The 26,313-nt window shown below is 40.2% G+C and overlaps 1 protein-coding gene across 7 annotated transcripts in view; it reads left to right on the top strand.

Annotated features, from left to right (window-relative positions):
• Bcas3 (BCAS3 microtubule associated cell migration factor) overlaps nucleotides 1–26,313 on the top strand; it is a 485,118-nt gene that overhangs the window by 114,431 nt on the left and 344,374 nt on the right. For all 7 annotated transcript variants that reach the window (XM_042055034.1, XM_042055036.1, XM_042055035.1 and 4 more), the window contains exons 11-13: nucleotides 3,334–3,417; nucleotides 11,842–12,012; nucleotides 16,466–16,559. In XM_042055034.1, coding sequence (XP_041910968.1) covers nucleotides 3,334–3,417; nucleotides 11,842–12,012; nucleotides 16,466–16,559 — 349 coding nt within the window. The remainder of the gene's footprint in view (nucleotides 1–3,333; nucleotides 3,418–11,841; nucleotides 12,013–16,465; nucleotides 16,560–26,313) is intronic.

Raw genomic sequence — 26,313 nt, 5'->3', positions numbered from 1 at the left:
TTTAAGTACTTGGTGAAGCCACAGAACTCGTAAATCAACTGGCCTCTGGAATGTGCAGAATCAAGACTGGGCTTACGAAAATAATTTTTCTAGATGAAGTCCTTAATTCCTTTTCCAAAAGCCTGTCTACAAAAATTAAGATATTATGCATGTTTCTGAGTGCTCTATTTACACTTCTTCTTGTCTGCTCTCTTCATTTTCCCATAAAAATTGCTCTTTTCAAACAATGCGAGAGCCACACAGTTAAATGGAGTGACATACTGGTGTCTCCTAATGTTTATGTCTGTAATGCATTTCTCGTGAGTGCTGGAGACATCCACGGAGAAAGTGTATAAACCATCCCTTGGCGCTGGCCATTATATTCCCACATGTGGAAAGCTGCACGTTTGGAGCTGGAGGTTTAATTAGCTACCTGTTTTTGAGAGGAAGCAACTCCTTTGAGAGTTGCATTTTGATATCTGTCTTCGCAGATACACATGTAAATTGTATTTCCTGTCATATGCAGGGCCAAGGAGCCTCATGTGCACAGGACCAAGTGCCATCGCGTGCAGAAAGATCTGTAAATAATAGTACTTAGATACGTTGGATTAAATTTGAAGAACACTTTCAGACAGTGTGCTTGACTTGTGTCTGTGTGTTTAGTGTTACGTGTGTGAGTATGAGGGGGCTTATGTCAATCTTCTGTTGGCTTTGAACTCATTTTGTGAGAAAGGGTTTCTCACTGAATCTGGAGGTAAGCTGGTGGCCAGCACTTTTCAGTGGTACTCCTGTCTTGACTCCTCAAAGTTCTCTTTCTCAGGAGCATATGTGGTCTTGCTGGGCCCTAATAATTCAAATTCAGATTTTTATGGCAGATTCTTGGTTGTTAGGCAAGTGCTCTTACCCTCAGAACCATCCTTCCTGCTCCTCTTATCTCTTATTTATTAAAGATTTTGCTTCAGTCTGCGTGCGTGTACATGAGTGCTGGTGCCTGAGGAAGCCAGAGCAGTTGGAACCTCCTGGAGCTGTGAGTTCCAGGAGCTTGTGAGTCACTTAATGTGGCTGCTGAGAACAGAATTCGGGTATCTGTCCTTAAACCATCTCTCTAGTCTCCTTCCTGTCCTTTGTTAGGGACAGAATCATTAGAAAGGCAGCTTTGGCTGTCATGTGCTCTTCATACTCAGGTGTGTTTCTTTATAGAACTTGTCAGTGGGAACATGTCACTTAGAGAAATGCATGCATATTTGCACACCTGTGTATGCATATTTGTATGGTGTAGAAAATGAGGCGTTCACATTGGTACTTGCACCAAATTCTCTCCTGTTTCCGTTCATAGTCATATGCCCCTCTCTTCGCGTGGTAGCCTGGAATGTCAGCATCTGTTTGTGTGTTCACTTCCTGTAACTCACAAGTAGTCACAGAATTGCTCGCCTGTACTGCCTAACAGGCAAACGAGACACGTGCCTGCTACCACTACTGCCTAAAACTGCAGGTGTACAGTTTGCCTCTCTTCTGGGGGGTGTTTCTTAAGTTCTTTTAAAATAATTTTTATTAGTGTCTGTGTGTGTGTGTGTGTGTGTGTGTGTGTTTGTGTGTATAAAGGTACACAGCATGTATGGAGGTTAGAGTCGACTTTGAAGAGTTATTTCTCCCTTCCCATGTGGGTTCTGTACAGTGAACTGAAGCTTAGCAGCAAATCCCTTCATCTGCTGAGCCGTTTTGTATTTATTTTTATTTGCTGATCATCTTTCCCTATTGTTCCTCCATTTTGATTAGACTTTCATTTAATGTGTAATTGTGTACATTTTTGTGTACATTTGTGTACATTTTGTATTCATATTTTATGTGCCAATGTACCTAGTACATGCTTGCAGTTATTATATTACCTTTTCATGAAAGGTAACATAATATATTTGTTCCTTAATGATAATAATTTCCCGAATATTTCCTGGAATTTAGTTTGTTCGTATGCTGATTTTGTTTAAAAATGATAATTTTATGATAAAAAATGGAATTTTTTTTTCTGTGCTGTGTTTTGACCATATTTTCATGTACAAACCCTGACTCAATTGTAGTTAAATCGAAATGGTTAAGAGTAATGTTTGCTTTTCCATTTGTGTTTGAATATTTAGTCTTAATTTAATATGAAAAGCTTATTTTCTCTTTCTATAACTTTAACAATGATCGTGAGATGGCGCGGTGTGGAAGGTGTCTGCTGTCCACAGTACTGCCTTTCTCCGCTTCAGCAGCAGGGGGCAGCAGAGGAATGATTTTCATAATTCTTTGGCTTTGTGGTTGAATGAACAAGCCATTCTTTCCATTAGCTAAAATAGTTACTTTCCACATTTTATTCTGAGACAAACAAGTTTGCTGATCAGAAAACTTGAACTCTATTCGTCGTGGCTTTATAGACATGGCCTAAAACATAGTTTGGCTTCATGGACCAGACTTAAGGTATTCTAGCCTGCTACATTCATGTTACTTTGAGGGATTTAAACATGTGAGTTAGGAATAAAAGGACTTCGTGGTAATCTGTGCTGCAGAGCACAATTTTACCTCATCTAAGGTGTGTTTCAAAATTTGTTTATTCATTTCACAGGCTTTGAAAACACCTGTTACAATATCATGCTGTTCACAGGCCCTGCTGCTGTCTTTTAACTTTAAAAATGTTTCATGAGAATCTTAATTATGATTTTTTTTTTTTGTAAATACAAGTGTGTTTTTGCCAGTGAAGGGTTTGGTCCTGAGTTTCTGCTGAGCGAATGAGAATCAAAATCGTGATTCACAGTGACAGTTGCAAGTTGCAAGGGCAGTGTCCTTCTGAAGTGGACAGTTAGTGTATGTGCATACGTGGTGTGTGCACACTCTGTCCACTTTCCCACAGACACAGTGGACATGCAAATAGGCTAAAATGTTTTGCCTGTTCTTTTAGGTTTCCTTTTATAATCCTTGTAGACAAATTAAGAGAAGCAAACATCCAATTTGCTAGTATGTCAAATATTTAATGTTAGGAAGTTATGTGTAAGTCCTTTGATTATGTTTTTTAAATTTATTTGTGGAAAGGTTGCCAGACCCGGAATCCTACCATTTCAGAGTTTATGAATTCTTAAAGCCCGTTCATCGTGTAATTAAAACCATGGTCGAGCATGAAACTGCCTGAGTGGCACCAGAAGATTATAAAAAGGGGTAAACGTGTCTCAGCAGGGTTTTAGCTGTTTGGTCTGCAGTGCACTCATGCAAACATTCCCACCCACCGTCATTATCATGCACGGTAAATAGCCGCCGTCTAATAGCGTGTAGAGTTAAACAGCTTAATAGAAAATGACTCTGCCGTTCTCTTCTCCCCTTCCCCAGTTGATTCGATGCCATCAGTCGCGCGGCGGAGCCTGTGGAGACAACATTCAGTCTTACACTGCCACAGTCATTAGTGCCGCTAAAGTGAGTACCCAGACGTTGCGGTTATACGAGTAATGACCAGGTGGAACTGCTGGATCGTGATGCGAGGGTCCATTCCACTTCCATTCATAAGTGTAGAGTAAATGGAAGAAGTCAGGATGCTTTGCCATTCTGTGATTTGGAAGTTAATCTTTCAAGGTTAATAGTTCTTTTATTGTGAAGATTGTATGGTTTGCACTTTCTCCATTAAAAACCTGGATGTATTTCAACTTGCTTCAGGTCTGGTAACTAATTAATACCATATTGCAATGAACTGTACATGTTTTAAGTGGTGACTTGGGTTCTTTTTTCTGGATTCGCATCATCCTACCTACACGAACAGGCTTGTGGGCATCCCTGTGCAGCTTTGAACATTTGAGAGTCTTCTTGACTTCAAAAATTCCCCTGGCACATTCCAGGATTCTTTCATAGTTAGAGGCCGGCCCCTTGCTGTTGTCAAGTGACTTCTTCTGTGTGTGCGGGTTAGTTTTGATGATGTCTGGTAAACTTTGTTGATTATAAGGTATTCTTACCTCCACCATCCTTTTGAATTGTGAAGTCTACAAGAGAGCAATTCTAATAATAGGGATGACAGAGGGAATCTGAATGACAGCCTGTAATAGAAAGCTCAGCTGCTCAGAGGACAGCAGTCTAAAGTCAGCCACAGAGAGGGAATCAAAGGTCACACTGTTTTATGTTAAATGCGAAAATACTTCAAGATTGTCCCAAATGCTCGCATGTTGTGTATTAGGCTATGTCCCTAGGCCACTGAGAGAAGTGTAATACATGGTTCACCCTTGCAGAGCAAGGAAAAGTCTCTACAGCTCCAAGTACTATGTGTTCCTGTTTCTCTGTTCCTTGCATATAAACTCCTCAGTGTTCTCTTGTGAGTTCATCTTTTTAATTTAACAAAGAGATGCAGCTTTGGCTGTTAGATGCCTGAACTTAACTGTCTCATTCATACATGTGAGTCTGGATAGCACGCCGCTTTCTGCTTTTGTGTATTGTTAGGTTTCTTCCCCAGGGGCCCGAATTCATTTTCAAAGTGTTTTGTTGTGGGTATATGGAAACAAGGCTTTCAGGACTTCAGAATTACAAGTCTCAAACCCCAACCTTCCCCCACTTCTTATGGGGATATGGGTGTATATTCAGGTTTTCCATGTTTAAGCTCTAAAAAATTATGTTTAGCAAGCTATCTTTCCTTACAACTGTAATCCCAACACTTGAGAGGCTGAGTCAGGAGGGTCACTGTAAATTCAGGTTAATCTTGGGTCCATAATGAGACTCAGGCCAGCCTGAAACACGGAGTATGACACCGAGTACGCCTGTTTGTCTTCCCAGAGAAACTAACTTTATTTTGACTGATTAATTTTCAACAAGACATTTATCACTAGTTGGGTGATTAGGCATATAGTGTATTCCTGTTCTGTAGCCACAGCTCTTGAAGTTAAAATTTCAGGTACATCTTTAATTTGAGGATGTATTAAATCATGAGTTGATAAATTTATATTTATAATCGACTCAAGTGTTTGTCATTAAATAATTTTGAAAACAAACAATAAAAAGAAAAATTTATATGGTATTCATCTGTTTATTTGGACTTGTGACTGAAGGCATGAATATTTTAAAGTTTCCTTAAAATATTTCAAATTATTTAAACATTCCATTTATGTTAATTTTGTTGTTTTGAGACAGGCTTTCGTGTAGTCCCTGCTTGTCGCAAACTCACTATGGCTGAAGGTGATCGTGGAATTCTAATTCTCCTGCCTCCATTTCCCTGGCACAAAGTGATCCTTAATTTATAACCGCTATGTGGATTTTTCTTAACTATGAAGTATTTGAAAGTTGCAGTAATTTCTACTTCATACAATAATTTTCCCTAATAAGTTACTAGGTAGTATTTGTTGTTAAGTTGACCTCCCAAGGAATGCAGTATTTCTAAAGTGCATGGTAACCATGTGGATTACTGTAACTCAGGCCTCTTCCTTTGTCCTGCTACTATAGTCACTGGACTTTCTCCAGCCAGAGTGTATTTTTTTTTTTGAGACAAGGTTTCTCTGTATAGCTTTAGCTGTTCTAGAACTCACTCTGTAGACTGGACTGGCCTCAGACTCACAGAGATCCTCCTGCCTCTGCTTCCCCCATGCTGGCATAAAGGTGTGCTCCACCGCTGCCCAGCCAGTGAATTAAATTTACTTGAAAAAAATTCTCATAAAAGGGGCTGAGGAGATGGCTTAGTGAAGGTGCTTCCTGTGCGAGTCCAAGGCTTCTCCTCACACCCCATGCTTCCACTTAACAACTCTTGTATCCTTGAGGGCCCTGGGTGTAACTCCAGTGCTGGGGAACATGGAGACAAGAGGGCCCTGGGGCCTTGCTGCTCAGGCATTCTAGCCTAAACAGCTAGCTTTACATTCAAGCGAGAGAGCCTGTTTCAATCAAAAAATAAGGTGGAGCGCATTAGAACAAGTCGCCAGTATCTGTCTCTGGCCTCCACATGGGTATCCTTAGCCCTGCACTCGGCATGCCTGTTACCTCCCTCAAAGGAACCCAATGCCCAAAGATAGTTTTAGTGTTCTATCTATAATTTAAGGAAGAGTTATGATGAGCCAGTGGTGGTGGTATATGCTTGTTGTCTCAGCTATTTGGTAGGCTGAAACAGGAGGTTCACTTGAACTGAGAAGTTGGAGACTTGCCCGTGCAACATGGTCGTACTACAGCCGATCTGTTTCTATCTCCATGTCTCTGAATTGCACAGGCACAAATACAAACGTAAATAAAAGAGAATAGAGAATAAGCAATGCAGTATTAAATAGAATAAGAACAGTCAGGTTATGTCTAATTTTGTTTAAATGATGAGGCGTTACTTTGATAAAAATTGATATGACCATGAAAAAATCAAGCCATGCTAGATCTGGCAACTGGTAGGCAAAAATAGTAGGAAACACAAACACTGTATAGAATAGGATACATCACATTCCCTGTGTAATATTTCTACGGTGAGACCATGATTGGCACTCAAAAACAGTGAGGTTTGCCACACTTGAACTCCTATAATAAACATGAACCCTGCCGGGCGGCGGTGGCGCACGCCTTTAATCCCAGCACTCGGGAGGCAGAGGCAGGCGGATCTCTGTGAGTTCGAGACCAGCCTGGTCTACAAGAGCTAGTTCCAGGACAGGCTCCAAGGCTACAAAGAAACCCTGTCTCGAAAAAAAAAAAAACAAAAAAAAACAAAAAAAAAAATAAACATGAACCCTATAACAAGGGTGGCTAGTTCTAGTTTGGGTTCTATTCCTGTCAATGCTGGTTCTCATTTCTCATGTTAGTTCCTTATTTATCAGAATTTACCCTGGGATTTTTTTCAAGGCTCTATTTGACCCAAGAAGAGGTCGACTCTTCTATTGTAACCCCCCCCCCCCACACACACACACCAAGAGGCAGGACCACAGACAATAATAAGAATCACAACCATACAAGGTACCCTGAAATCCACCAGGCTAACCTGGTGCCTTCCTGCCTCAGCCTCCCAGGTTGTTAGAATCACGGGCATGTGTCATCATGCCCAGCTGTATTGTACATTCCTTTTATATTCAACCCAAAGAATGGAAGGGGTATAGGTAGTCCCTGGCAAGGCAAATTCCAATACACAACTTCCTAGATCCAGAGATGTTGCAGGTGCATCTGGTATCTCCAGGCCTGGGTATACCCCACCTGTATTACCTTGGATTTGGGTTTTGATCTCACAGCATTTAGTAAATATTTCACAAAAACATGAGAGTTAATTGGTAGATTTGTCTAACTATCCCATTATGATGGGAAAGAATATAGTCTCCTATATGCTCTTTAACTAATTTCTTTGTTAATCTGTGGTGGGTAGTTTCACCTCAGAGCAGGTGCTTTGGGTCCCCAGAAGCAGACAGAGGATTCACTGGAGCTGCAGCTACAGGCTGTTGTGAGCTGCTGGACATAGGGGCTGGGATCTGAGCTCCTGCATTGCAGTGCCCTCAACTGCTCTGTCATCTCCTCAGCTGGATAGGTCAAATACACATTTTATATAAATGTACACACAGCCTTTCAAGTTTTTTAATTTATTGCTTTTAGTCTATATGTGAGTGTGTGCATGCCCATGTTTCGTGGCCTGTGTGAGGAAGCCAGAGGAATAATTTCAGGAATCTAGTCTCTGCTTCCACTGGTGTTCTAGGGATCAGCTCTACCACGTCATCTCACCACCCTGAAATTTTAATGAATAAACAGTAAACAATTTTGCTTATCATCTAGTTAGCAATTTACACGAGAATTGAAAGAAAAGGGGGGAAATCTGAAGGAAAAATTTCAATTAGAAACCAGTAATAGGGCTAAGGAGATGGAAAAGAGCTGAAAGAGCACTTGCTGCACAGGGGATCAGACCCTGAGTCTAGATCCTCAGAAGTTCGTGGAGGCCAAGCCAGAGTAGCATCTTCCTGTGATGCCAGTGCCCTAGGGGCCACAGGGGCAGCTTCTGTGGTCAGTGCGGCAAGTTGAGCCCAGTGTTAAAGCTGCCTGGTAAATTAAGAGCAAATAAAGAAGCCACCGGGAACATGCATTCATCCTCCACTTACTGGGGTAAGGCACCTAGTAACAGCGCTGTGGATCTATCTCAGGAGGTAGATTTCTGGCCTAGTAAGCATGAACCCTAGGTTTGATCCCCAGCGTGGTGTTGCACACCTATAATCCCAGCACTGGGAAGAACAACTTGAAACCCTGTATCAAGCGACAAAAAGAACCTAATGATACATAGACTAACTCTGACAGTGTTTCAGGAAACCTGACTACCACTACGCATTAGGACTTCACTTCTCAAAGCTGGTAACATTAGCTATGTCTAGACTTTCTCAATTTTTCAGAAGAGAAAGTTGAAGCTAAAATTAAAATAAAACATAGCTTAAACAGTTAACCAATAATGATAAAGCTACAATTCAAATCTAGAATGCTCTCTGTCCAGATCTGATCTTTAACCACTGTCCTAGCCTATTCTGGTTTTAATTGGTTCCTATTGTAGCTTGTGATCTCATAGGTCAGGAACACAAAACAGGTACCTGATAGGGTGAAGATGTAGCAAAAATTAAGAATCAGGACTGTCTCAAGGTTGAGGCTAGTATGGCCTCAGTTCTGGCCCATTCATGGCTAAAGAGTAGTGGTCTCAAAAGTAAAACACTTTTAAGAATGTTAAACTGTAAAGTATACTTAGATAACCAGCAAAGTTCTGCCTTCTGAATTCAAGCAGAAAGATAAAACTTAGAGATGACTGAAACCAAGGGGCGGGGGGCAAAAACCCACCAATCAATTGTAACTGTTTTGTTTTGTGCTAAAATCTCAGACTGTGGTGATTATAAAACACATTAGTGTTCCTCAATTAGCAGCCAAACATTTGTTTTCAATAATTCACAAGAAACGACTGACACCGAATCTGTTAGTGTTGTCGAGTAAGCCTCTGAAGGACCAAGAGAACCAGGCGCCACAGTGTATTGATGCGAGCAAACAGGAAGCCTGATTAACCTCCCAGATGCCTCAGCTGCGGCACTCCCGCCATCGGTGCTAATGGAGCTGTTCCCAGGCAGAGGTAGCTGGACCTTTATCAGCAAGACCTTTCAGTGTGAAAGTGTCTGGTTGTGTATCCTCTGTGTTTGCCCCTGAGTATATCAGCTCATGCTTTTATGCCAATGAGTATGAATAAAACTGGGGCACATAAATAGTGTAAAAAAATGCAGAAGAGCAAGCCATGAGGCAATGGGAAGAGTCACCAGGGAAACAAGAAAAACGCAGTCTATTTCAGTCATGTTGGCATGAAGACTTGATGTGATTTGGAAAAAAGCAATGACTATTGGTAAAACCGTTTCTTCTTCTTTTTTAAATATAACCCCTAAACTTTATAATCACCTAATCTGCAATTTGTGTGGTAAGTTATGACAATGTAAGATTCATTGCAGCCATCTAATTAGGGCTGTGTGTGAGTGCTTTCTGCATCAGTGAAGACTTTGATTTAGAATGGATGTGAGTAAACTGGGTGTGTTGGCACACTCTGTTAATCCCCGCTTTTGGGAGGCAGAGGTAGGATCTCTGTGAGTTCAAGGTCAGCCAGGTCTGGTTACTCAGAGAAGCCACATCTCAAAAGAATGTACATAAGTAAAATTTTAACAGTCTTTCCTCACCCCACTCCCACCCCTCCACCCTGAGACAGGGCAGAGTTTCTCTGCGTAACAGTCTTGGCTGTCCTGGAACTCTCTTTGTAGACCAGGCTGGCCTCGAATTCAGAGATCCACCTGCCTCTGCCTCCAGAGTGCTGGGATTAAAGGCGTGCGCCACCACCACATGGCTTACCAGTTATTCTTAAGGATTGTGTGGTGTTGGCATGAAGCACACTTACAAGCACTTCCCGTGAGTGGCGAATGTGACGCTGTGGCACTCACACGCCTTCCCACATTATCTGAGCAGCTAATGCGAACACAGACTTGATACAAACCTATGGTGCGGGCGAGTCGCCAACTGGGAGTAGAGAAACTTTCTGTGGACGAGTCTTTGCACAGTCTGAAATGTTTAGATTGTGTCAGTAAGGCAGCCGACCATGTGACTATAACAAAATGTGAGAGAAATCCATTACAGGAATCCTTTAATCCTATAGACGTGGTACGTGTTCTCTTCCCATGCAGGAGGTCGGCCGCAGGGTCCTTCGTCATTTTGAACCTTTCTCTGCCCTATCAGTTGCCCTAGCCATTAGCGCTAATGGTGTTGCTCTCTCAGAACCGTTGTCGTTAAGTTATCAGGTAACAAGAAAACACATGGGCATTTTTATTAAATCAATTGACCACCGTGGGGCGAAAACACATTAATATATGACTGTTAGGAGAGAGCTAGTAAACATAAGTCAAGATTTTATAATTGGAATCAAATAATCTCACTTAAACAATTTCTTAGCACCAGAATAGAAAATTAACCGCCTTTACGGTCTATGTAAGGAAATTCAGATTGACTGTTACAGAAAGCAGTGAGAAAAAGTTGTTTTGAAGTGCTACTCCGGGATGAAGAAAATATATATATAAAGATTATTTGCTTTCAAGGGTTTCAAGTATCTATGGAATAATAGGCTTCTTTTTAGTGGTGTAGTAAGACAAAAGACAGATATAACTAGACCCAAGTAAGAGACTACTAAAACACACACATGCACGCATGCACACACATGTTAGATCATAGGTCCTATTACAGATAATGTTATTTATTACATAATTATTTCCCCACAAATATTTTTTAATATGCTGTTGAAATCTAAGATGCTTGTTCTAGCTCTAATGAGAAAAATCTTCTTCAAAAATTTATTTGTTACAGTTTTCTCTTTTAGCTCCTTTTCCCAGAAGAAAAGCAGCTGTCTCCTTAAGAGCTTTTTGCTACGATTTCACTTGTGCTTTTCCTTTGCAGTACAGTCTGAACCTTGCGCCTCCGGCATGTGAGACAAACTCTCCCTGCACTGCAGCCCCCGCCCTAATTTCTGTTATATATCAGGACAGTCAGTTGAGATTTATGAATGAGGCAAAATACACGCAGTAGCTTTACTCTCTTGCTTTGAGTGGAATAGCATATGCTGGATTACTTCTTCTTCTTCTTCTTCTTCTTCTTCTTCTTCTTTTTTTTTTTTTTTTTTTTTTTTGAGACAGGGTTTCCCTGTAGTTTCTAGAGCCTGTCCTGGAACTAGCTCTTGTAGACCAGGCTGGCCTCAAACTCAGAGATCCGCCTGCCTCTGCCTCCCGAGTGTTGGGATTAAAAGCGTGCGCCACCACCGCCCGGCTTGGATTACTTCTGATTACAGATGAGAAAGAAACCTGTCAGCTGCATTTCCTATTGGATGTCATTTGTCTGGTACTTACTATGGAGTTAGAAACTAATTCCCATCATTATTCTTAGTGTATAGTCTTTTATAATAGCATAGGTATATTTTAGAATTATACTCTTTTCCCACTAGGTATTCTGTTAATGTCTCATTCTATATCTTGATGAAATAAATATAGAATTTGAAATATAATATTTTAAAACATTGTCACATGGACAGCTCCTTTCATATTATGTCATATGCTAAAATATGTAAATTAAGGCGATGCACTAAAGGAAATGTTATAATAAATATATAAATTTAGCAGATCTGTGCTTGTAATTAGTATCGCTGACGTGGTGCATCATCCATGACATTTCCTGGAACTCATGCTTATTTTTCTATGAGTTTCAAGATCATGTTGAACAGCAGATTGAAAATCTGTGGAGTTTATTGCTATACATATATCTATACATATATCTATACATATATATATACATACATATATATATATATGATATTGTAAGAGAATAAATGGATTCGAGTGCATGCTCCTGTTCAGACTTCCCGTGTTGCCTCTTGTCATGTAGACACTGAAGAGTGGCCTGACGATGGTTGGGAAGGTGGTGACGCAGCTGACAGGCACACTGCCCTCGGGGGTGACAGAAGATGACGTTGCCGTCCACAGCAACTCCAGGCGGAGCCCCCTGGTGCCGGGCATCATCACAGTCATAGACACCGAGACAGTTGGCGAGGGCCAGGTAAGAGCTCCGTGTGAACGACATGTGTAAACCGCAGAGTGTGGACCCAGGTTAGAGTCACCCAAAGAATTGTTTCAGGTCAGATTTTGTCACCCATTCTAGGAAAGCAAAGGACATTTTAACCTTGTTAATTCAATCATCATTAAGACTTAAACCCTAAAGAAACTCTCTCTCAGAGTATGTCTTTTGTACACACCTATTTATGCTCTTGTGTTCACACTGTTTCTTGGTATAATGCCATGTTATAATCTACACCCCGAGATTAATTCATTTCTCCTAAGGACAGGAAAAGGCAGGAAAGCAGTTGAGGAGCTGGCATATGTGGGAGAAATAAAAATTAGCACTGCTTATGTATGAGATAATTTAGTGTATTATATGAAATTATATAACATTTTTCTTATTTTAGCTTCTGGAAGACAGGGTTTCACTGTTGCCCAGTTATCAGTGGTAATCCTCCTTCCTTAGTGTTCTGAGTGCAAGAGCACCATGCCCAGAATATGTTCATTTTTTTTAATTCCGAAAAAAGGCTTAGAAAATTTAAGTCTCTGAAGAACTGTCTCATTCTGTTGAGGAATTGGCGTCCACTATATATGGATTAGCATCTTGATTAAAAAGTCCATTTGACAGCTCCTGTGTGGTATTTCCTGTAGAAGGATCTGAAGGCGCTTTGAGAGAGGGTATACTCTGGTGCAGTTCAAGCTAACATTCCTTGAAATTCTGTGCTGTTAAATTTGGTTGTGTTTTACATAAAATTTAAATAATAACAATTTTCTGTGTTTTCCTTTTTAAGTTTCAGTTTAACCCAATACATTAAATGCTTGTATTGATTTTGCTTTTAAAGTATGTGCTAGCATGGTTTTCTCTTGACTGTTAGGATGGTGGTGGAGAACATACATTACCTGATGTGGGTCGCCACGTACATGTATCCTGGATGTGTTACCTCTAGTTGCATCTACCCAGGATTTAAACCCTGGGTTTCAGAGGCCAGCCTGGAAAACAGTTAAGGGATGTGGGAATTATGGAAGGAGGGAGGGGATTTTTTGGCTTTGTAATGTGGAAATTAATGCAGTATTGTTTGTGGATTTACAAAAGTTTATCTTTCCTTGGTGAGCAAATCAAAGAAGCCTATCAAGACTTACCCTATGAAAAATTGGTTTTTCCCACTGTTTGGGAAGCATCATGATTTTCCATTTATTTATTTTTAAATTCTAAGATAGGAAAGAGATAGGTGTTCAGAAAATAAGTACTAAGCCAGTATAAAAGTTTATTTTTCAAAGGAACCAGAATTCTGTAGTACAGTATTGCCTCTTTCATTTTCACGGGTCTGTTTTCTGTAAGACACCTCTGCCTCAGACAGTTTGGAGAACCAGGCTGTGTTGCACTGCACCGCAGAACATTAAAGGGAGTGTCTGTCGCCTCAGAAACTCACCAGCCCTAGCTCGTCCCATGTCCCTGCCATGCTCCTCCTTCCCATGTAGGTCTAAGGGTTATACGTTGTCTTCTGTGATTTAAATCCACTGAGACTCTAATACAGTTTCACATTCACTCTGGCAGCATATAAAATCTGATTCACCATCTTTCTGTTGCTGTATTGATTAATTTGATTTTATGGTGATGGGATCATTGCATGGTAACTGCATTAAGGAGGAATGGATTTAATTGACTTTGTGTCCATTTTCATCTTTGTTACTTTCATGTTTTATTTAAAAGCATTTCTTGACTGGAGAAGTTAAGTGGTATGATTTGGCTTTTACACATTTATGTAATCGAAGTTAGCAATGTGGCAAAACCAATAAGTGAAATAAAATACTTCAGAATGGTGGCCTAAATGTTAGCCAAGTTTTGCTGTGGTATTCTTATACACCTTGTCTTAATTAAAGTTTGTTGTATTGTTTAGTATAGTTATTGGTGCAAATTATGGCTTCACTCTGCTTAGATAAGTGTCCATCTCCAGCCTTAGGAGAATTATCATGGATCATGATGGTTTTAGGGGTCTGAAGCTTTAGGCACACGGTGGAACAGCACAGAGAACCCTTCCTTGCATGTGTAGCTGTTTGACTTTGTTCATTCTGAAGAACAGTCATGGTACTTCATGTCATCCCTTGAGTTTCCTGCATATCAAAACTAATGTGGTTTTGCTGGAAGCAGTCCAGGTTTTAGTATTTCTATCGAATCGTGTAAAGAGTACTAATTGCTCCAGTGAACAGAAATTACACAAATGAGAGAAGTATTTCACACAAAAAAATACATGCCAAACTCACTATAAATTATGTAAGTTAAAACTGCATATTAGACTCTGAGAAATTCAAGTCTGTGAATATATTCTATATTTGCATCTATTAATTTTGCAATAATCCATTCCCATCCCTTAACCCTAGCTACATCTCATTCTTTTCATTTGTATTTGGAGGGTGTGTGATATTTTTTTATATAATTTTTTTGAAACAGTTTACTTTTTAACTCTTTGGCTTTTAACTTTCTTTATAGACCAGATTGGCCTCATACACAGAGACTGCCTGTCTCTGCCTCCAGAGTGCTGGAAGGAACGGGTGCCACTGTGGCCGACTGTTGATTCCTACTTCTCCACACTTGTGTGATTTTTAAAATGTCGTGTAAATGGAGTCAAATGTTGATGGTTTTTAATGTTTATCTCTAGAGCCATCATTTCGTCAAGATTATTTTCTCTTATTTCTACCTGAGTATAGAGTCAGGAGATTCTCTGTGAGAGATTCTGCCTTGTGCTCTCCCACTGGCATAATGTGGAACAAAATGTAGCGATTTCAGTGCTTATTTGGAAAGGAGGTGTTCTAAACTTGGAAAGTAACACAAAGCAGTGGTGGTGCACACCTTTATTCCCAGCATTCGGGAGGCAGAGACAGGGGGATCTCTGTGAGTTCGAGGCCAGCCTGGCCTACAGAATGAGTTCCAGGGCAGGCTTTAAAAATATAGAGAAAACCTGTCCTGAAAAGCCAAAATAGATAGATAGATAGATAGATAGATAGATAGATAGATAGATAGATAGATAGATGGATAGATGAATGTAAAACAAAGAAGAGTACTGTTTAAAAAATGAAGGGATGCTGGGTGGTGTGGTCACATGCCTTAAATCCCAGTACTTATGAGACAGACACATCTCTGTGAGTTCAAGGCCCACTTGATCTGCAAAGTCACTTCTGAACAACTAGAATTGTTACACCGAGAAACCCTGTCTCAAAAATCCAAAAGCAAGCAACAAGCAAAAAACTAAGCAAACAAAAAAATACCCCCACCCAGAAATGTATGAAGAAATAATTATCTGAACATAAATGAGAAAAAATAATTTTACAAAATCACAGAAAATAAATAAATAAGATAAAACAATTATTCATGGGCTTATTTAGAGGTCTGCCCAGAGAAGGATGACAAGAAACTTAGAGACAACAATTGAAGACATTTCATAAAACAGTTTGTTATTATTTATTATGTAAACTCATTGAACTGTGAAGATGAAAGCAGTGGCTTTTGTGACATGTGAATTGAGTCGAAGTGGACCTGTCATGTCCTTAAGCAATAGTGCATTCTTTTTTGTGCCTTGTAGGCTTAGAAGTGACTCTGTATCTCTCAGGGCACGAGTTACTTTGGCGACTACTTTGAGCATCTGTAGTTCATGACCAGCATTCTTACAGACGAGACTCTTGCTTTGCCCCCATGCTGGCCAGGAATGTTGTCTCATCTTCCGATGTTCCTTAACATGCTAGAACAGTATTTTCAAAGTGTCCCCCTTTCTCTCTATAAAATTTTATCACAACTCATAATCCAAGATCGCTAAACTGTACAGGTGTGTCTGCTGCCAAGCCTGATGACCCGAGTCTGATCGCTGAAGATCAGCTGACAGTAAAGAGCTGGCGTCAGTAAGCTGTCCTCTGGCCCACGCTTGTGTGATCACAGAATAATATAATAAAATATGGAAAATGTCAAACAGAAAACAAATTGCTGTGTGTTATTCTCCATTATTCTTTGGTTTATTTGTTGTATTTTTCAATCATAGACTTTTTTTTTTTTTTTGGTTTTTCGAGACAGGGTTTCTCTACAGCTTTTAGAGCCTGTCCTGGAGCTAGCTCTTGTAGACCAGGCTGGTCTCAAACTCACAGAGATCCGCCTGCCTCTGCCTCCCGAGTGCTGGGATTAAAGGCGTGTGCCACCACCGCCCGGCTCATAGACCTCTTTTTAATAATTGGGGAAACATTGATTTTTTTTTTCCCAGCAAAGTCTCTCTATAATTATGTTAAGTGGCTATTTTAGAGATTATGCATCCATTGTGAAGTGTGTATCCAGATTGCTGAAGTTTTGTTCACTTGGATAAGAATAACTTCCGTGCAGTGCAAGCATCTCCTTGAGGAAGATTGAGGAGTGTGTGGTGTGGCCTCTATGCCATTAGTGACTAAAGTTAACCTTCTTCCTTTCTTTTTCAAAGGTGCTTGTGAGTGAGGATTCAGACAGCGATGGCATTGTGGCCCACTTCCCTGCCCACGAGAAGCCAGTGTGCTGTATGGCTTTTAATACTAGTGGTAAGTTTTTTTTTTAATCCATTTGTTTTATGAATTTTCTAGCTAATATAATTAGAAATGGAACATCTGTGATTGGACTGATGTTGGAGAGATAGCCCACCAGTTAAAATCCCTTGCTACACTCGTAGAGGCCTGATCAAAATCTGCTGCCAGCACCCATAAGTGGCTCACCAGGCCTCTGTATGAATATATACAAACCACACAGAGAGACACATGGAGCTTGTATATCATAAGTAATAATAGGACCAGTGATCTTTGAATGACTAAGTTTACACCCACCTTGTCCCACTCAGAACTATATTTTAATTGTCTGTAAGCTGGTGTTTGAAGCCCTGCAGGGAGGTCAGCATTGCCCCTGAAGTCATGTTCATTTTTGCCTTATAGTCATGCCCCGGTATCAGTATTGCAGGCTGGAAGCACCAGAGACAGACACATGTTCTTTGTAACACGTTTAATTTTTCCACATGAAACTGTGCAAACTTTCAGTTTTTCTTTCTCTCCTTCTCTTCTGTTTTTCCTTTCTGGTCACTGTGCTAAGTCGTGGGATTATGACTAAAAGTGAGGAACGCCCTGTTACCCACTTTTCCTCTGAACTTTTTATTAAGAAAATATTGACCTCCGAGCTAGAACAGCAGCTTTATAGTCACCCGGTGTAGGAACAGTTCTCCTCAGGCAAGAACCAGCCAGTTCTTACTATAACGATAAACAGAACGAGTGTCAGTTTCTTGGCTTGCATCTTGTGCTGGGCATTTTTGATACCAGTGGAAATAGTGAAATCTAAAATACGTGTGCTGGGTATTATTGATACCGGTGGAAATAGTGAAATCTAAAATACGTGATCTCTAAATAAAAGATGAAACTGGTGCTTGCTTCAGCGCTGATTTGTTCTTTGTAAATTTATAGGTTCGGATCCTGCTCATTTGGGTGATGTATCTGAGAGTCTTAGCATTTTTATCTTATTTTTCAGAAATGACTGTATCAGTTGCATTGATGAGAAAATCTGGGTTTTTTCCCCCATTTTAAAATAAAGAATGGTAACTAGGCAGTCATATTGAGCACTTGATTAATCTCTTTTCTGATATTCTAATTAGTCATTTTTGATGAAGAGAGATTTTTATTATAGTGGTTAATCAGTAAGTTAGATTGATTTAATTAAGGCAGACAAATATCTATTGAAATTCGCTGTGTGTCGGGGGAATTAAGTTAAAATTGGAGACGTGCTTTGAAAGTTTGTTTGCTTGTGTCCCTCTGCTTTGGGTAACCAGCATGACTATTGTAATTCTGTCTGTTGTGCCCACTTTCCTTTGGATTATTGTGTATTCACATCACCCCTGAGCAGTTCAGATGGGGGAAGCCACCTGTTCTGTATGTGAAGTCACTTTGTACGAAGAACATCCGACATGGTGTAAAAAGAACTAGTCTCCCCATTACTGTCTGCGGTGAGCTCTCCGTGGTTTCCTTTTGAAGCCTGCATCTTTCCCTTTTCTATTTGACTTGCATATATGATGATCTTAAAACAGAAGTATTATGTTTACTTCTTTGTGTTCCTAGAGCATTGTGTTTATAAGAATGATATAATTTATTTGGAGACGATCACTTGTTTAGGTATTTCTTTCCTTTGTGTGCTTGTAGTTTCCTTCCAACTCTGGATGTGCCGGCATCCAGTCCATCTTTATGTCTGGTGCCGAGCAAGTATCTCAGTGTATTGGCATGCTCACGGAAGAAATTATTTTAACTTGTCTCAGTTTTAGATTCATGGCACTGTAGTTTATTCTCTGCTCTGGAAATAAATGAGACTGGTCAATATAAAATTTAGGGCTTTTTTTTTTTTCCTGACGTCTTAGACTAGACCAGTGACAGGCATTGCTAGGCAATGCTGTCACTGAGCTGTGTACTCAGCCGGTTTTTTTTTTTCTTTTTTCTTTCCTCATTTTCCTTTTGATATTTGACCAAAGCTCCCTTGAGCTGCTTTGTAATTTATTCACTTTGATACGGTTCATGTGTCTAGAGCTTCCTTACACTGGTTACCTATAATTTCATAATAGCCGTCTGTGAGGCTTGTTAGTATCAGTGAAAATACTTCACAAAGTAGCTGCTGGCCCAGATGTGCTGATTGTTCTGAGTCAGTGCTCCACTGAAGTATTTTTTCAGATGTGTATTTTCTTCTGTTTGCTTTTATTACATAATTATCTGAATATTGAATATTGTTGGAAATTACTACATAGTACGCACACACATACAACCCCACGATCAGTGATTTTCTTGTGTTTGGGGTGCTGAGGATTGTAACGATGGCCTCCCAAGTGCTAAGCAAGTGACCTGCCATTAAGATCAACTCTAGCTGTTTACTTTTTAAAAATATTTTTTTTTGAGACAGGATCTTTTAAAAATATTTTTAAAAATTTTTTTTGCCCTTTTAAGAAGCATTATTCTAATTAATTGATCCCTAAGCTTTTCTATTTTTTGAGAAGGGTTTTTGGTACTAAGCTATTTAAAGCTGTCTGTCAAAATACTGAATTCTTTTTTTTTTTTTTTTTTTTTCGGTTTTTTGAGACAGGGTTTCCCTGTAGTTTCTAGAGCCTGTCCTGGATCTAGCTCTTGTAGACCAGGCTGGTCTTGAACTCAGAGATCCGCCTGCCTCTGCCTCCCGAGTGCTGGGATTAAAGGCGTGCGCCACCACCACCCGGCCAAAATACTGAATTCTTATTATAAGCTTTCATCTCAATACTCTCCGGCTAATGCCTCCTTACACTGACCTGTCAGGCCTTGGTGAAGCAACAGTTTCTATAAACACAATCTCCAGTTATTGTGGGTTCTTCACAAGAAAGGTAAAGTAAACTATATGTCGGAAGGATGGGATGCTGGTTGAAATATAAAAATTAGTCTAGCTGGGTGTTGGTGGCACATGCCTTTCATCCCAGCATTCCGGAGAAAGGGGCAGGCGGATCTCTGTGTGTTCAATGCTAGCCTGCTGTACAGAGCTAGTTCTAGGACAGGCTCCAGAGCTACACAGAGAAACCCAATCACAGGGTCGTCATAATTTTGGGGAAGTCACATCTTAAAAAGGAAATCAGTTCTTATTGTTGATTATCAAGTTGATTAGCTAGGAAATAACAACTCTGTTGCTTATATAGAAATAAGCGCTAGCTGAGGAGTGAGCGGAGGCATGCAGGGCACATTTAGTGAACACCTCAGGACACTGGACAACAAAGTTATTGGCCAATGTGTGGGAACTTTGTTTTTGTCTGTGTGCCATTTTGGTAGGGTTTTAGAAACGTTTTCTGTGTGTAGAATGTTGGTTTAGGTAGTGGTTTTGTAATGAAGCCTTGTTCCCTTTAAACAGTGTTATGTTGTATTTGGTAGGCAGAGATAATAAAATGTATGTGTGTGATTGTCTTTCCTGCTTGTATGTCATGTGCATACAATGCCCGTGGTGGCCAGACGAAGGCATCAGGTCCTCTAAAACTGGAGCTGCAGACAAATATGAGATGCATTTGGGTCCTGGAACATGACCCTGAGTCCTCTACAAGACCTGCAGGTGCTGCATCTCCCTAGCCCTCACTGAGGTGGATGCGGTTGTTGACATTTGATCTGAGACCATTACTGTTGGTTCCGGATCCTTACCCTGTTGTGAATGCTACTGTTGCTTAATGAGGAGCGAGAGGATGGGAAACACTCAGTGGTCTGTGATGTGGAAAACATCCAAATGTTGATGATTTGGAAATCTTGCCTGTTTTTTTTTTTTTTTTTTTTTTTCAATTTTAAAGCAAGTCTTAATTAGGAGCTGATCAGTTTCTTTGAAAAGAGTCATCGGGCCAGCCATAGCTTCCTCTAGTCGGCGCCTGTCATCAGATGGCCTCCTTCCTTCTCTGTCATATGTAGCCCAGGCTGGCTTCTTTCCTTACCCTGGGGTGGTGGGACATAGGCTTGCTTTACCATTCCTAGATTTCATTAGTGTTTTCTCTGACTTCTCTGTGCTGCCTGTTACCTCTTGGATTTAGGTGTGCATGTTCACACATTATGTGTCCTTGTCAGTTAAGTACACAGATATATAAATAGGTAGCTATTGGCTCCTTCTCCTCCATATAGTTAGTGTATGATAAAATAGAATGAGATTTTTTTTTCTCTACTGGCAGAATTATATTGTTAGGTACTGAGTTGTATAATTTGAGTGAATCTTAACGCAGTGTGTATTTTTTTGTTTTTAAATTGACTTATTTGGTATATTTAATTATTTTTTGTTTCAATTTATTGTTTTTTATTTGAACTGTAGATTATGGAGCCTTTACTAAATAGACTGGTTTTCTATTACCCAAACACGTTCCCACATTCATTCATTCATTCATTCATTCATTCATTTATTTGTTTGTTTGTTTGTTTTTTGAGACAGGGTTTCTCTGTAGCTTTGGAGCCTTTCCTGGAACTAGCTCTTGTAGACCAGGCTGGTCTCTGCCTGCCTTTGCCTCCCAAGTGCTGGGATTAAAGGTGTGTGCCACCACCACCCGGCTTCTACATTTATTTATATGAAGGAATTTTACGTATATCAGCCCTCTAATGCCCTGACATTTTCAGGGGCTATGTAATAGACGACAAATAGCCATAATGCATGCAATATTGTTTTGAAGGTTATGGAGGTTCTTACAAGAAACAATTAGGACATATAAAGAAGTTGGTGTTGTTTTGTTTCTAAAGCTGGCCCTTCGCTTGCCAGCTTGCTTGTCTGAACTGATATCATACTCAAGGATATTGTATTAAGAATTTGTTCTAGTCTTCTTCTTCTTTGAAAAGAGACATAGTCTTAGATGGCAGCTATGTGAAAATGTCTGGATGAGAGTAAGAACAAGCCCTACCTTGGGCCACCTCCTGGGCAATTCTAATTGTAAACTGTGTGTGATGTAATGCCACCACTGCATGGATTAGCGACTACAGTAGGCCGGCTGGCGGGGGTGACTGGTGACTCTGTGTTCTGCGGGACCTTTCGGATTCGAAATTAAGGGATGCCAGTAAACAGACTTGTGAAACTTGTTGAGCAGCTGTGTTCAGTTTGTTTTTTAATTTCACATTCCCACACTTGTTTATTAGCTGTGACTCTGAGTCCTGAATCAAAACAAATATTTTAATGCTAGTATTTATGATTTGTTTGGAAATGCCTTGCTGAGACCTTTGTAGATTCAGTATGGGTGGTATATGTCTGTTGCTTTCAATTATTTAGGTACAAAATGAGTAACATTTTTTGGAGAAGTTTCGTGTGAAAGCAATACTTTTCAGACCAGTTTTTGGTTTGAAGCACAGTTGAGCAAGAAATTGAGTCCCCACATTGCCATTCTCTCCATAAGAGCGCAGTCTCCTGCTGTCCATCTGTGTCACAGGCAGCATTTCTAGGACAGAGCTTGGCCCTTCTTCCCGTCATCTCTCCCCCTCCAGTCTAGGTCGTGCTTCACTCATTTGTAGCACAAATTCTAATTGGGCTTAATAATAAAAACCCAGACTCAGATATCCGGGGAAACGCTGAAAGATCATAGAGTAAAAGAGTCAGCCACTAGAGAGACTTCTTATCTCTACCAAATCCTCAGTCCTAAGGGAGCTGAGCTCCTGCTTTTGTTTTCTCCCGTATTACACTCTTCTCTCTGCCCTCCATATCACTTCCTGTTTCCTCCTCCCTCATCTCTATTAAAGGTGTGTGTTTCCCAAGTGCTGGGATTAAGGTGTGTGCCACCACTGCCTGGCTTCTATGGTTAAGTAGTGGCTAGCTCTGCACTCTGATCTCCAGGCAAGGTTTATTTGTTACAGCAAAACAAGATATTACCATACTCATTTTCACTAAGTTTAGAACTTTTAAGAGATTGCTTTTTTTAAAATGTGTTTATTTTATTTTATATATATGGCTGTTTTGTCTCTCTGTGTGTATATACACACACATCATATATTACTGGTACTCACCAAGGGCAGATTAGGACATCGGGCTTCCTAGAACTGCAATTAGATCCTGGTATAGGCCATACTGTGACTTCTGGAACCCTAACTCTGTTCCTCTTAAAGAACAGCAAGTACCCGTAACCATTGAGCCTCTACATGAGCAGTTACTTCTTGTTGGCCCCACATAAGTCTTCCCTCCTCTTTCAATCAGTAAACAAAGGGATAAAATTGCAATCAAAGATAGTATCTTTACCCATAGCGTCTTTACACAGTGTCTATACTCATACATAGTGTCTTTACACAAAGTATCTATTCTCATAGTGTCTTTACACATAGTATCTGTTCTCATAGTGTCTTTACACATAGTATCTGTTCTCATAGTGTCTTTACACATAGTGTCTGTTCTCATAGTGTCTTTACACAAATTATCTATTCTCATAGTGTCTTTACATATAGTATCTATTCTCATAGCGTCTTTACACAAAGTATCTATTCTCATAGTGTCTTTACACATAGTGTCTGTACTCATAGTGTCTTTACATATAGTATCTATTCTCATAGCGTCTTTACACAAAGTATCTATTCTCATAGTGTCTTTACACATAGTGTCTGTACTCATAGTGTCTTTACACATAGTATCTATTCTCATAGGGTCTTTACGCATAATAACATCTTTTTTTTTTTTTTAAGAGCCTGTCCTGGAACTAGCTCTTGTAGACCAGGCTGCCTCTGCCTCCCGAGTGCTGGGAGTGCTGGGATTAAAGGCGTGCGCCACCACCGCCAGGGGCATAGTAACATCTTTACACATAGTATCTTTGCACACAAATATCTGTTGCTTCTCTCCTTACTATTACTTGCTCACCTCTTTCATCCTAGTATTTTAGTTTTTATCACCAGTCAGAATTCTTCCTTATGTACTCTCACTAGAAGTCACCTTTTATGTTGTCTCTAGGCATTAGTTCAGTCCTAAATGAGTTTATATCAAACCATTGCATTTATTAATTCCATTCAGTTCTTTTTCATGATTATGAAAACTCTAGCAGTGCCAAGGTAGAATATTTTCCAATGTCATTATTCATATGTTGAATAAAATTATTCATTTCTAAATTATTCCTTGAACAATAAATATTTCTCTCTCTAAATTGTTTGGATGGTGCATGCTGGCATGTACATATTATAAAGATAATTAAAATTGAAGTTTATAATAAATATGAATTATAAGTATCTTATGGAAACTACATTTCATTTGATAAATAAAAACAGTACGTGAGTATGTTCCATGTCATACTGCCTTAGATATGAAAAGAGAGGTATTCTTTATTACATTGGGAATTAGAAATGAAAGAAAGAATTCCTCAGCTCAGTGCAGTCACCCAGACACTTGTGGAACAGACGCCCTGTTTTGTAGCCAGTAAATCATTGATTGGCTTTGTAGAGGCGTCACTTCTGCCAGCTGAGCTGCTGGGCGCTGTGGAGTGCAGCACATCTACATTTTAAATAATTACCCCTCCTTGGCAAGGAAATTGCTTTTCCACCCATTAATAAGAGGAAAATGAATGTCGAGGCTCCAGTAAAGCAGATTAAACGTGCAGTCTTTGGATGGTCGGCTGCATCTGTAACAGCAGAGAAAGTCTCCAGGTTGCTCAAGTGCTGTATATTGAGAGGAGATGGCCGTTTGGGGTTAATCGTTAAAGAGGGTTAAATTGAATTTTTTTTCCACGGTAGCTATTCCCATTGATCATTGCAAAGTGCCAGAAACACCCTGCCTTCATTTTTCCTGATATCTATAAAGACTCACGGGTTGTTTTTGTTTTTTAAGATATTGTTTCAGGGGCTGGAGAGATGGCTCAGTGATTAAGAGCATTGCCTGTTCTTCCAAAGGTCCTGAGTTCAATTCCCAGCAACCACATGGTGGCTCACAACCATCTGCAATGAGGTCTGGTGCCCTCTTCTGGCCTTCAGGCATATACACAGAAAGAATATTGTATAGTACTTAATTAATTAATTAAATAAAAGATATTGTGTCACTCTATAGCCCGTACTGCCATGGAGCTTAATCTGTAGCCTAAGCCGACCTCAAAGTCATGATTGAAAAGATGATTCTTTTACATTAGTCATTCCTTGGTGATTTCATATATGCATATATTATGTCTTCTTGCTCCAGTGTCCCAGCTGCTCGGATTATAGGCACAAGTCTCCAGGCTGGCTGCATCATAGTTTCTAGAGAATGATAACGGTGAGGATTTTCACCTGACACTCGGGACTCAGCACTGCTGCCATCAGTGCTTTGCCGTTGCAGAGGCGGCCTGGGGAGTATTCATGCGCACTAGCTCTGCAGCCCTGTGTTTATCTTTATCGTCCACTTTCATCATCGCGCAGAGTGATGCGCGGCTCATGGTTAGGTTGCTCTCTCACTTCTCTTGTCCTTTTCCTGCTGTCCCACTGTCATCATGTGGGAGTCTGGGGAAGCTTAGTAGGAATTAGACTTAGTGAGTACTTGGAGAAGAAAAAAGTAGTAGTTTTGTGCTAATGATATTAAGTAATAAGATTAAACACACATATATACCGTAATTCCAAATATATTTTCATAAGTTCTGAAAAAGCATAAAAGAATGTTGGCCCTATGCAAGGTATATTGCAACCCCAGATTCTAATAATCAGCAATACTCCTGTGCATCCATACTGATTGAGCTGATATGGGATAACATTAAATTAGTAGGCAGTGTCAATGCATGCAGTGAGATAGTGTATAGAATTTGAAGGTGCAGGGTGATGGCTCAGTCAATTTGCCACACAAGTATGAAGAACTGAGGTTGGAGGTTGGATCTCCAGAACCCACCTAGTTAAAGCAGAGTGTGGCAATGTATATCTGTTATCCCGTCACTGGGAAGGCAGAAACAAGAGAATCCCTGGGGATTGTTGGGTAGCTAGTCTGGTTGAACTGGTTAACTCTAGATTCAGTGAGAGACCTTGTCTCAAAGAATAAAAAGAGGATCTCTCTCTCTCTCTCTCTCTCTCTCTCTCTCTCTCTCTCTCTCTCTCTCTCTCTCTCTCTCTCTCTCTCTCTCTCTCTCTCTCCATTACCCCATCCACACAGAGTGATCAATATCTAAACTTGTAGTAATGAGGTGCGAAGAGGAGGTATGGTGAGCACCCAAATAAATACATTCAGAAAAAGCCAAGTTTATCTGAAGGTTCGCTCATGAGTACAGCCTGCTGGTGTTAGCACTGCAGGGCCGTAAGTATTTAGTCCTTTGCCTTGTTTCTGCTCTTCACTGAGGGCTTCATCCTGGGACTTGTCTCATTCAGATTGCTCTCTTCTCTTGCCATACATTAACTATTAGCTGGGCATTAATATAGCTCTAGTTGAGTGTTTGTGTATAATTTTCCTTTGGATCAATGTTGTTACTTATTCATCAGCGTGTTCCAGGATCACGTGAGTGTACCACCCAAGATGGCCGCTTCTAGATATTGTTCCACTTGTTTTCCAACAAGTTTCTTCCTTTTCTCCATCTTCCCATCCCATACTTCGCCCCGTCTCACCCTCTCTCATCACACTTCTGGGTTGTTGTGGTAGTTTATGAACATTTTATTCCTTGATATGCTACTGGTATTTTTTCTGTCAGTACTTTTTTCTTTTGCTATGGTTAAATGTTTTGAAAGTGGATGTTTATGCTCAACTCAAGCTGATTCTAATTTTAATGGTCTCTGTCTCAAGGGTCTTAGTGTCTCTCTTTCCTCCTCTGTCTGTCTCTCCCCCTTCCTCTTTTCTCCTCCCCTTTCCACACCTCCCCTTCTTCTCTCTATCTCATTTAGGCAGCTCTGACCAGCCTGGTAG

The sequence above is a fragment of the Arvicola amphibius genome, chromosome 4 (genome assembly GCF_903992535.2).
Source record: "Arvicola amphibius chromosome 4, mArvAmp1.2, whole genome shotgun sequence".
In the NCBI taxonomy this organism is placed as follows: domain Eukaryota; kingdom Metazoa; phylum Chordata; class Mammalia; order Rodentia; family Cricetidae; genus Arvicola; species Arvicola amphibius.
The sequence above is the reverse complement of the archived record's forward strand: the minus strand, read 5'-3'. Positions and strand labels throughout refer to the sequence as shown.